Source organism: Bradysia coprophila, chromosome II, assembly GCF_014529535.1.
Source record: "Bradysia coprophila strain Holo2 chromosome II, BU_Bcop_v1, whole genome shotgun sequence".
Lineage (NCBI taxonomy): Eukaryota > Metazoa > Arthropoda > Insecta > Diptera > Sciaridae > Bradysia > Bradysia coprophila.
In genome coordinates, this window is record NC_050735.1 from 3030460 (window position 1) to 3043340 (window position 12881).

General features: G+C 37.7%; 2 protein-coding genes and 1 long non-coding RNA gene across 3 annotated transcripts; 1 reads left to right on the plus strand and 2 right to left on the minus strand.

Moving 5' to 3' along the window:
* Positions 1–973: 973 nt before the first annotated feature.
* Positions 974–3068, minus strand: LOC119066797 (T-complex protein 1 subunit gamma). Its single transcript, XM_037169464.1, has 3 exons — positions 2832–3068; positions 2708–2769; positions 974–2639 (listed from the first exon to the last, which is right to left on the minus strand). The coding sequence occupies exons 1-3, from the start codon at positions 2860–2862 to the stop codon at positions 1107–1109; spliced, it is 1626 nt and encodes a 541-aa protein (XP_037025359.1). The 5' UTR covers positions 2863–3068; the 3' UTR covers positions 974–1106.
* A 2585-nt stretch (positions 3069–5653) lies between these two features.
* LOC119067084 (secretory carrier-associated membrane protein 5) lies at positions 5654–9691 on the plus strand. Its single transcript, XM_037169845.1, has 7 exons — positions 5654–5901; positions 5993–6211; positions 6312–6522; positions 6588–6717; positions 8704–8846; positions 8907–9019; positions 9084–9691. The coding sequence occupies exons 1-7, from the start codon at positions 5845–5847 to the stop codon at positions 9243–9245; spliced, it is 1035 nt and encodes a 344-aa protein (XP_037025740.1). The 5' UTR covers positions 5654–5844; the 3' UTR covers positions 9246–9691.
* A 19-nt stretch (positions 9692–9710) lies between these two features.
* Positions 9711–9995, minus strand: LOC119067303. Its single transcript, XR_005085906.1, has 2 exons — positions 9903–9995; positions 9711–9826 (listed from the first exon to the last, which is right to left on the minus strand). It is a non-coding gene; the product is annotated as an uncharacterized LOC119067303 (long non-coding RNA).
* Positions 9996–12881: the final 2886 nt, after the last annotated feature.

A 12881-nucleotide genomic window follows, 5' to 3' on the forward strand; every position in this document is an offset into this window, starting at 1 on the left:
TTGTTTTATTTGAAAGGAACGTCGTACGGGGCTTCGTAATTGCGCTATGCGCAATTTCTAAGATGTACACATTACATAATAATTTTACTTTAACTACTTTAACCGGCGCGGCGCATAGGCTTACGGTCAAAATAGGGTGACAGACGCACTAGGGTCACGTACGCAATAGATATACGGGTTTGTACGGGGCTCAGTCGCAGCAAACGCTCCGACTGTTCTGATGGCTCGTTATTTACGTATCTGTTGTGGATGCGTATACAACTTTTCATGCTAAGGGCCTAATTTACGAGAAATTCCGTAATTTATGCCCAAGGCATGAAATGTACATTTTAATGTGTCCCTTCGCTGTGTGTTGTGATTAAATTTTTGTGTGTGTGATTATTTCCGAATTTTCGTTCTTCGTGTGTCCCAATCTACCCTATATTATATCGATGGGCGTGATATAGATGACTGTGTGCATCTTCTAAACAATTGGATATTACGAGAAATGATCTCGATTCAATAAAAAGTTCTCTACAAAATGGGAGATCAATTATATTCTAGCATCGCATCACCTCCAACGACTTAAATGATACAGTACGATCCCCGGAATAGGAAAAGATTGTTAGGGCGTAAATCTCGTAAAACTATCTTTTCTTTTCTTTAATCATCCCTTATCATCGACTTTGTTCTTTAAGCCCCCTGATTTTATTTTACGATAGAAAATATTCGACGTGTTATCGAAATGAACTTTATTCTAGAATCCACAACCCATCGAACAGTGTTAGTGGTAATAGTTACAATTATTGTAATGGCTGATATTATTCGATTCGAGTAACTTCATGCTAAAACTCAAAGGTTCAGAATGCTTCGTATCTGAGAAGAACCAATGGAGACTCACCCATCATTTTCAAAACGTTGCGTTGCCACAAATGTCTTATTACTGGTCTGTTCACAAAGATGTAAGGCTTACAACACTCTGAATGCAATCGAATACCAAAAATCGAAATTGATTTTTATTTTTATTTTAAAAATGGTTAATACATGAGAAAGCATACATTAGCTGATGTGACTGGTGTGAGTTTCTACAACAAAAAGTTAGAAAATGCGAAAGAAATATTTTAAAATTATTCTGCACCAGCAGCCATCTGACTAGGTGTAGGACCTTCATTTCCACCACGTTTCTTCGAACCCGACACAATATCGTCGATACGCAACAGAAGAATTGCCGTCTCAACAGCTGTCTTGTAAACTTGCAATTTCACCGACAACGGTTCCCAAATGCCGCGTTCTTTCATGTCGACCAATTGACCGGTCTCGCCATCGATTCCCCATGTACAAACATCCGGTTTGTTATGTGAAGCATGTTCGGCTCTCAATGCAGTCAGCGTGCGAATGGTATTTGCACCACAATTCTGGGCCAAAGTTCGTGGAATTATCTCCAATGCCTGGGCAACGGCACGATTTTGTGGATCTTTTTGGATCAAAGCACGTGACAGAGCCATTTCAATAGCACCGCCGCCTGGTACAAGTCTTGGTTCCAATACCAAATTCTTTGCAACATGAAGAGCATCTTGAAGATTACGATCGGTTTCCTTGAGAACATCTTTGGACGCACCACGTAGAAGAATTGTGCAAGCCTTCGGATCTTTGCAATCGGTAATAAATGTGAAGTACTCGTCTCCCAATTTCCTCACCTCGAACAATCCGCAACCGGTACCAACATCCTTTTCTGTTAACTCTTCCGTACGATTTACAATGGTAGCACCGCAAGCGCGAGCAATACGAAGATTGTCGGTCTTCCTTAATCGACGAATGGCGGTGATTCCAGCCTTAATCAGGTAATGCTGAGCTAAGTCAGACACACCTTTCTCAGTGAACACTAAATCTGGTTTCACAGCAATGATGTCAGCGCATATTCTAGCCACATGCTCCTCTTCGATCTGTAACATTCGGGTGAAGTCCTGTTCGGCAATGATTTCAACATTCGTTTGGCTTTCGCCCTTTTTATATTCCAACGAACAGTCCAACAAGACAATTCGTGGATTTTTGATCGTACGACGCATTTTAGGGTGTGTAATGTCCTTGTTGATCATGACACCTTTCAACACACACGAATCTTCAATCGATCCACCGGGAACCATTTCAACTTTGGCATAACGTTTGATGTCCACTTCCGTTCGACCATTTTCCGTCAACCTAACCGTTTTAACGGCATCCAAGGCTATTTCAACAGCCAATTCCGACCAGCGGCCAATGAATTTAGTTCCGACACAAGACTTAACGACTTCCTTCAAACGGGTCTCGTCCAACGGATCCAATTGAATACACAATTTCGTGTCAAGCAATTCAACGATATCTTCCAATGCCTTCCGGAACGTTCGAATGATGACAGTGGGATGAATTTGTTGGGACAAAAATGGTTCTGCCACAGCCAACATTTCACCGGCCAATACAATAACCGACGTTGTTCCATCGCCAACCTCTTCGTCTTGTGTGCGGGCGATTTCAATCATGCTTTTAGCCGCTGGATGTTGAACGGTTATTTCACGTAAAATTGCGTTGCCGTCATTAGTCATCACAATACCACCCATTGGATCCATCAACATTTTCAACATCGCTTGCGGTCCGAGACATGTTCGAATAACGTCAGCGATTGCCTTTGGTGTGTAAATGGATTTATAGAAATCAATTGGACAAAAAGATGAAATGTTCGTGAAATTCTCACCTTTCCGGCCGCAATGTTTTCCAGCTGCACTTTGCGTCCGGATTCACGCTTTGTGTTCTGGCCTAAAGTCAATGAAAGTTCGTTAGTTATAACAAGCAAAACGTAAATGGCACATTTGCATTACTCAAAACAATAATGGGTTGTCCGCCAAACATTTTATTTTTCAATTATTTCGGTCACGTTACTTGGGCAAATTACAAAATGAACTTTTTGTTCGCAGAGGCGTGTGAAAGAAGTTGAGGTTAGACAGATATCACTGAACTGAAATTCGAATTTTACTGTGGATAGACAAAGGCAGCAAGATCTGTCTTTTATATAAACAAAGTACGAAAAAACGAGATGAAAGTAAGGAAATTTGACAGGTATGTCTCGAATATTCTTCTGTACTTTTTCGACTTTATTGGCTCTGCATTGCCATCTGGTGACATTTATTGCTTAAAATAAATCTTGTGTCAAAATTCAAGGTAATTTGAATTTTATAAGCTGTGCAAGAAGGATGTATGCAAAGGTCATGAACAATAGTCTGTTTAAATAGCAAATATGTAATAGCCTGAGTATAGTAGTAAACTGACCAGTTAAAACTTGCTGGAGGTGTAGCTGTCAAACTAGCTGTCAAACTTGTTGAACAACGTTGAGAGCGAGGACAGAAGACCAGTTTATTTTAACTTGCCTTGGGGTACTTGTCAAAATATCTTCTTCTCTTTCATCATAACTCTATATTTAGTGTTTAAGGAGAGCGAAAACCAGTTAATTTAATTGGTCTCGGGGTCAGCTGTCAAATATTCATCAATGAAAAAGAAATTGAGAGTTGAGCCCAGTTTAAATTTGTATGTGATTTCTCCCATTTTGACGTGTGACCCCGAGACCAGTTTAAACAAAGTGGTCAAAAATCGTTCTCCTTAAACACTGTATAGTAGTAAACTGACCAGTTAAAACTTGCTGGAGGTGTAGCTGCCAAACTTGTTGAACAACAAGTTTGACAGCTATACAACATTGTAAACATTCCATTGTCGATTTCAATTTTGTGTTGCTTTATTTGACAGCTACACCTACAGCGAAAACTGAACAAAAGTGATATCAACTGACAAAATTGGTCTTTCTATCGATTTAAACAGTTTATAGAGCGTTATGATGAGAGTGGGAAGACCGAAGACCAGTTTGTTATAACTTGCCTTGGGGTACTTGTCAAAATATTTCTTTCTCTTTCATCATAATATATCTTTCTAAGAGTAAACCACTTTACACTCATTCAAATTCATGCGTTCAGGTTAACTACTACTCAGTTGGCTATAAGATATCTAGTCAACAGATTAATAGTACATTACGTCCTTGTTTGTTACGTAAGGTTACTTGCGAAAATGAAAATTATCGCGAGTGTCAACGGTGCGCCACAGGGTGCTTGAAGTAAAATGAGTATAACTTTCAGTACCTTTCCATTGCACATTTGGGTCTGATTGAAGAGGAGGAAGTCTTTTTTGGACCAGTTGTTTTAACTTGCCTTATAGAATATGTCAAAAATTCGTGTGATGGTAAATATAGTGTGAAGGTATATTATCTACCTTGTGAAAATAGATAACAGTCGTAGCGAGAGGTCCACTTATAGACTCCAAGGCAAGTTATAATTAACTGGTATTCGGAACTCTCGCTCTGATCATAGCAGTCTATTTTCACAAGGTAGATAATATAGTGTAGATGGCATTACCTTCACACTATATTTACCTTGTATTTTCACACGAATATTTGACATATTCTAGAAGGCAAGTTAAAATAACTGGTCCAAAATATACTTCCTTCTCTCAGACCCAAATGTGCAATGGAAAGGCACTGGAAGTTATACTCATTTTACTTGCAGCACCTTGGGGCACACCGTTTAGGTCATCTTCAGGTTGACCTGTCAGATCGAAATGAAAAATAGACATTTAGCATTAAATCATATCAACGCCGTTGCCTTTCCCTAAAATCATGCGTGTACATTTCGATAAAGATAGATTTTAACTTTATCGTTTAACCCAATATTTGTAGACCTTCATCATCTCAGCCGTCTTCCCCATTACACCATGACACCGAATTATGAATGGCATCGATCTCCATCCATCTGGTGGCTACAACATGTAGCTATCGTGACCCAACGCACTGACAGTGCTATGCCATACCACATCGACATTATTTCCATCATTCGCTTTTTTTAGATTTTCCGCAGAACCCATTTCGCCTTGAACGCGGCTCAAAATTTTCAGGGATTTTTGAATGAGATTTATAAAGGACCTGGGTCGCCTTTGTCACCTTTAGACGAAATTTTGGTGTCCATAAGGAATGCTGAAGAGCTTGTAAAAGTTGTTCAGGCAGCTGGACGAATATCAAAACTTCGAAGGGTGGAGCTGGAGCTAGTAGATGGTTCAGTAGCTTCAGTAGTTTTTCTTATAACACTGCCACAGAAAGTTTATCACGAAGGTGGTGACATCACCTCCATCAGCTTATACGGTGTTTAAGTAGAGCGAGATGGATAATAAACTCGAAGTCTGCTGTCGTCAAAAGAATCTGACAGCAGACCCCGTGATGGAACAATAGGTTGTCGTTTCGCCATCTCTCTATCTCTCTTAAACACTCTATAGAAAAGAAATTTCCGTTTCAAATCTCTGTGCTAGAAGTCATCATGATTGTATTAATGTATCGTTGTTTCAGAACCTTGATGCATAGATCTGTCCCAAGTGAAGTGGAAAATGTATGAAGATATTGAAGATGTATGGAAAATCGTTGAAGTTATGGCTCTGTGGATGACGTTTGAGAGTAAACTTTACAGACTTTACACCTGGAACAGATCTACAGACCTATTGACAGTACATCTTACATTTCCAATTTGAAAGTATCTAATTGGGGCGTGAATTTAAAACTCACTGTCTGAATAACTACGCCGTCAAGTACTAGTCTCATCTACTACAATCGAAATTCGAACAAGAAAAAAAGTCCAACGAATGAGCTGTCATTTTTATTGAATTTTATAAAAGATGTTTTTATCGTGAGAATCTAAAAATTGCCAACCCAAGCATTCGGTGATTCAATCAACAAACATTTACCAAACAAAACAGAATCAAGATCAAACAGTATCGCCCGCTACAGTTAGAATCAAGCAAGAAAGAATGGACAAATTTGACGAGAACCCTTTCGGTGAACCAAATATTGATAATCCCTTCGCAGTATGTGTCATCCGTTTTCGCCTCTCGGCACAATGAAAAAAAAAATCGTAAATCAATTGATTGTTCTTTGTATAATTTTGCGATTGCATAGGATCCGGTTGTTGCCACAACACCCGTTCGATCGAATGCGGTGAATCAAGCCATAGTAGTACTGGACGACTATCATCCGTTCGAGAATGAAAATGCGAAACCAAACAAATTTAGTGATGGCAATGTTGGACAACAACCACAAATTCCTGCATACAATCAATCATCACGACAAGCATATGGTACACAAGGTGCACCACAAATTTCGACGGCTGAATTACAGGTGAGCTGCTTTTTTTTTTGGTGCTGCAACACTTTTATTATTTGTCGACGTCAAGGATTTCGATGTGATGTTCCATCTAAATTAAAATTCGAAATTCCAGCGTCAACAAGAAGAACTGGAGCGTAGAGCTGCCGATATCGAAAGACGTGAGGCTGAATTGAGACGGAACAATACCAATGGCGTTAGACGCAACAATTGGCCTCCATTGCCAGAGAAATGCTGTTTTCAGCCGTGCTTCTACCAGGACATAGCGGTAGAGATTCCGATAGAGTTCCAAAAAATTGTCCGGCATCTGTACTACCTATGGATGTGTAAGTTTTCTGTGACACTGGAATGTGTGTTCGCTGTCATTAAGACTATGCCTTCCAATCAACAGTTTACGCTCTTGTGATGGCCACAAACATCGTGGGAGCGATGATACTTATGTTCCACAGTGGCCAGTATGCCACATTCGGTTTGGCCATCATGTACGCAGCCTTGTTTACACCTTTGTCTTTCATGTGCTGGTGAGTACCCTACTCTTCCTACATCGTATTGCATCAAGTTTGACTGATGAGTAATACGAAACCATCTTACACTACACACATACCGTCACATGTGGATGTGTCACATCCTCATATAGATACGTGTAGACCGTAGGTTTTTGATGTTTACGGTTCGATTTATTGTAGTGAGATATTGACAACTGAATCTCTTTTTGATTTGCTTTTTGTGCATTTGAAAGTACACAAACAAAACACTGATTAGATAGACGACTTATCTCGGTAGAGTGGGCTTCGCATATTTCAGAAGGGCATTGGATGTCGATTTTCGATCGTTGATTGGGCTGAATTGTTTTTGTTTTCGGTTAATTTGACCTGTTGACCTCTGGGTATTTATTCTATTAATTGTTTCTCTGCTAAATGGGTCAGAAAGAAATGTTTTTGCTATGAGAAATGTTAAAAGTCAGAGTATTGTGAGTGGTGTTTTAAACACCGAAGGTAATGCAACTCTTCAGCGGATCACAAAAAATACGGAACTCAAGTTTCAGGTGAATGGAATTGCAGCAGCATCACATTTCGATTGGTGTAGCGCTAACGTTTTCTATATGATAGCATGGAATGTTCGAAACGTCACTGCAAACGTTTTATTTAAATCCCTCCAAAGACCATCCTTCATTGGTTATATATTTTGGTCGCACCCTTCTAGGACTACGTTTATATTATGCTTTGACAGCCGCATGGATATATGTGTAGATTGCAATCACTTCATTGACTATTCTCAGCTTTATAACTTCTTGAAGGAAGTTAGTAAGAGTTTCACAACATTTAAGTACACCCATGATTTCAGCTAAATAAATGAAGCTAAATTTTCCCAGAGGAATAGACAATTCTACATTTGGGACTTCGCAGAAAACTGCTGCTCCCGCTTGATCATTTATCAGGCATAATTTATCTGAAAAGTGCTATTTGCCAATGGCAGCAAGTTATCCTTTCAGTAAAATCGTTCAGCGATGTTTGGAACATTGGATTGATGCAGTCTGTCTTCAAATGGATGATTGTAAGAAATTAGACCTATACCATATTGCTGAATGTCTACTTAGTCTACTAAGTCTACTAAGCACTGAGAGTGTCTCTGTCTCCGCCAGAATGTACAGAGGAGTAAGATCGAAAATTCTTCTAAGGCTGCCGTGGGAGCTAAGTGTCATACTCCTGTGATAGCTTTGCATGCCCATCGTTCAAATTGAGTTTGTCTAACATTTGTGGTTCCATAGAAAAGAACCGTTGAGTAAAATGGGTCTAAAGACTGACGTGTAAATCCAATTGACTACTTTGGAAGCATGAGGGTTCGAAACGTCACTTCAAAAGTTCTATTGAAATCGCAACAATGACCATTCTTTGTTGGTTATATACTTTTGTCGCGTCCTTCTTAGACACGTCACCCTCGTTTACATTATGTGTAGTGAGACCTGTGGTCTTGTCGGCTATTAACTTAACAGATGGCAATAAGACGACTATCAAATCCGTTACTACATTATCAACATCATCTTATACTTCGAATGAATCTATGACCATGACCTGACCACAGCTCATAGCTGCTTGTTTCTGTAGTTGTCGTTAAAAATATAGCCGTCTGTGAAAGGCTCACTAATTCCAAAATTTTAAATTAATGGGTTGGTGGTACCCGAAGCATTTATCGACCTGTATGGATCGGAAGCTTTGTTTTAGTTTTATGATGCGACCATTCCGTCTCCCTCAATCTCGTCATGTAAAGGTCCCTAAATCATTGTCATCCAAGGATCTGTCTGCTTACTAAATTATGGAGATGAGTGTTCAGTGTTGAAGATTTTCAGTGCACGGCCATAGGCAAAAGTCTTTCAAATGGACATTTTGGATCCAGAAAATCAGTGGAGATCGGTAACGATCAAAATTGTGTACTAAATTTGATTACTTTCTCAGGTCACAACTAATACAATGACTTGACCGTCGACATTCAATTTTTTGTTGATTCAGGTACCGTCCAGCCTACAAAGCATTCCGCAGTGATTCTAGTTTCAACTTCATGGTCTTTTTCTTCATTTTCTTTTTCCAAATGATAATGTTGATTATTCAGACGATTGGCATACCTAACTCAGGATACATCGGTTTCATAACTGGTAAAAATCAAAAAAAAAATTATTTTGAAAACTTTGTCTATAAAGTTCTTATTCGAATAGCTCTAAGTCAATTTGACGGTACGCCTGGAGGAATTATTGTTGGATTGTTATGTCTGTGCATTGCTATCTCCTTTGCCACTGCCGCAGCTGGAAATGTGATGTTATTGACAAAGGTAAAGAATGCGATTGAATGTCCTCGATGGTGTAATGATGGCCAATTAATCATATTTCCAACAGATTCACGCAATCTACAGACATTCGGACTCGGTTAGTATTGGTAAAGCTCAGGCTGAATTTACGAACGAGTTCATTCACAACCAACATGTCCAAAGAGCCGCTGCGAATGCCACTGCCGCTGCGGTTAGTTCACAAATGAATAGTCCAACGAATCGGTATTGAAGCGGAACAGGCCCCGTAAATGTATTTAGAGAACAAAAACAAAATATTTTTGATTGTTGAAAAGTGAGCATGTAACTTTAGGTGTATATTAGTAACGAAACGATTTAATTGGATGTGGAGCCAAGGCGTTCCTGTAATTTTGACAATTGGAACGAATACAAAGAGAGAGAGAGAGCGATAGTAACATGAGAGTGAAGAGCCTCATAACGTCCAGTAAATTCAATTGTTAATATATGATTTCACATCGTATAAGTGCGTATAATCTATCTTTGTCGGTCATTTAAAGAAATAAAAAATAAAAATGTGGAAGAAAGAGGATGGAAATTCTAAGAATATTTCAGTATAACATTCGAACTTACTAAATTTGCTAAAATGAGAAAAAGATATTCAAAATATTGAGTGGAATTTAATTTACACAAACAAAAATACATGAAAGGAAAAATGTTCACCAGAAATTTTTTTTTGTCTTGTTGCACTTGTGATGGACTTGTACGAATCGGTTTGCCTCACTAACAAATCGTAAACTGGAACTCACAGCCACACGATATTATTCGTTCAAATTATCGATGATCTGAAAAGCTCTCGAACAAAAAAAAAAATTACAGAAAGCTCTTCGTACAAAAGCACAGAAAATATGGAATTGATCTGGAATCGTACTTCGTGTGCTAATTGTGGACTATGAACAAAGCTGTAAAAAATTCACTCAGCCCACAAATTATTTACACCGACAATCGATTTGTACATCGATGAGAAATTTTCGAACCGGATCTAACAGTACAGATTTATAAAATCTGAATCTTTCGTCAAAAGTTTGAACATTCCGATTCATTGTAAAGCACACACATAGAGTCATTATCTTTTATCATTCATTTCGCAGCTAAATTTCAATTTGTGGAACATAATAGTGGATCACAGATCACGTAATTGTTTAGTGATTTTTCTTTTGACTTGACGAACAGGAAGCTTTCGGCTATAATCCAGTTATTTAAATTGACAATCTTCAAACAATAGACCAATTGCGTAAGGTATTTTTCATGCTTACAGCCAAGAAATGCATCATTATGGGCTCATATAAGGCCATAGGTTTTTGCACTTTCTGTCATCAAGTTCGACATGTACATTCTTGATGAGAAAATTGTTGTTTCGAGGGTGCAAGATATCGCCCGAGGCTTCGGTTTGAACTAAAATCTTTTCACACGTCTTAGTAATAAATATTTCAGCACGACAGTATAACGTACAATTACTTGCAAAGCCTTGTAAAATGGTTATTTATAACATCGAGTGCAAAGTACTTTATTAGGCTCTAGATGTGAATCACGAGGTCGATTTATGCACAGAGTGTCATCTAAAGTTTGCGAATTTTTATGATGCTGAATTGATCGAATCGATCCCACTTATTCGCACAAGAGTGTAGGTGTCATTGACCTTGTTCTATGTTCTTAATCGGATTATCTCAATATTTTAATTTGCGAAGTATGTAAAAGTTAAAGTGCAGAAAAGTCAATTTAACTCGTAATTACAACGTGGTTATTAGAGGGATTACGATTATAAGTCATCATTTTGCGTGAGCCATTCGGATTGGATGCAATTAGGCATGCGATCGTCTAAGCCAATAGAAATTCTCAGCGGTGTGATAAAAGGGTTGAAACTTATATGTTCTTATATGTTCCAGACGACCGAATTCCATTCTTTTTTTCATAAATTTTCATTTGATGGGTAAAACAAAACACAAAAATTGCAACTGAGACCATCACACTATTGCTAATCGATACGTACGAGTCCTAGAATTTATTAATTTGTTTAAATTGTTTCCGCAATCGAAACCAGACTGCGATTTTGATTGTTCTCTTTACTTTTGAATCGAGAATTTCAGTGATAAAATTGTTATTTTCCAGAATAAATTTTTTTGGTTACGCGGATCCTTTGAGCGATAAAGTCTGAACTAAATAATTTTTTTATGATTTTTTTCTAGAATGAAGAGACTAAGTTCTAAGTTTTTTTTTTTAAATCTAAACAACAAACTAATGATACCTATGCCTCATAACTAAACTAATGTTTGAAACAAAAGCAAGAAAATCATTTTGGAATTGTTATTATACCAGAAATTTTAATCAATGTATCTACTACTAATGCCGTCAAATAATTAAACATTAACAAGAAATTGCTTCGGTATTATCGTCAAATAATTTCATATTTTGAATGATCTTCCGTTCTTGATTCGTTTCTTGTTTTCTAACTTTTTTTTATCATTTGCTTTTCAACTATAAATCATTGGTTAATTAATTGTAATGAATAGATATGAGAACTTATTTAAAAAATTTATTAATTGTAGCTAAGCACATCCTTTATATTTAAATAAAATGAATTTATTGTAAACGTAAAAATATGGAAATTTTGTTTGCAAAGGTACAGTCGGAAACAGAACCAAATTGACGACGTTAGTCTGTTGGAAATTAGTAGTACATTACTGCTATAAGGCTGTATATAAGAGATGTGTACGTATACGAGCGCTTGCGCAAGTATTAGTACGAGTCTTTTATATACAGCCTTATATCAGTGAGGTATTTTATCGCGGTAGGCAAATTTGCAAACCCAAATCAAACACAGAGTTGTATAGTTGTGGTTGTGCGATGGGTAAGGGACCGAGACTGGCGTAGTCCACAAATAATTGTTTTCGTCCCTAGATGTCAAATATCAATTTTAAATTTTTTTTAGAATCGATTTACAACTTGCGTAAAAACAAAGAAGCTAAATTTTCGAGTTTTCGGTTGCCCACATATTTTGACCTCTACCAAAAACTTACTTTTAGATTTTTGTTAGCTGTATTAGTCTTATGCGACTAAATGGGGTCCAATTTAGTTGGAGAAAATAAAAACCGAAAGAAGTTTGACGAAAAAGTATGTTTTGTGAGTCGTCAAAGTTCGCCGACTATGAAAAATTGAGTGGAAAAATGCTTTTTTAGGCACACGATGTGTATTTGATAGTTTTTAGCACACGATGCTTCGATCGTTTGATAACAGCACATCTTGTGACAAAAACTATCCCTTTTCCCAACTAGTTGCATAAATTACTCTTTCTCACCTCAGCTGAAACGTCGGGAGCCTTGCTTGTATTGACCTCGGAAAGAAAGTAGAAAAACTCGAAATGAAGCTTCCATTTTTTCCCCTTGGTGAACAAATAGCTATTTTAATTCATTTGTTCTACTCAATCAACCAAAATTCAAATTCTGAAGCGCACTTACAGCGTGAATTGGACATTCGATTCGAATTAACTACGCCCCAAAATTCTGGTGGGTCTGGTCCCTTGAATAAAAATGTTTTCAATTGATTTTTGGACCCCAAGCCATGACTGTTGTTAATAATTTACTTTTAGACCGATTGATAAAAAGGACGACGTCACGTGTCACGGACATACCGTAGAGAAAATGTTGTTCATAACTTATGTTAAAAATGTTTTTAGTGAATTCGATTCCATTCGACAACTCGTCGTGCTGGAAGCTAGAAATCTCTATGTTTTTTCTATATTACGCAACAAGATTGAAAGGAATAACACATAAAACACTTCACATGTAGCTAATCCAATATTATCTATCTACAACCTGAAGTTACATAATCCTTTGACGACATTTTGTAAATT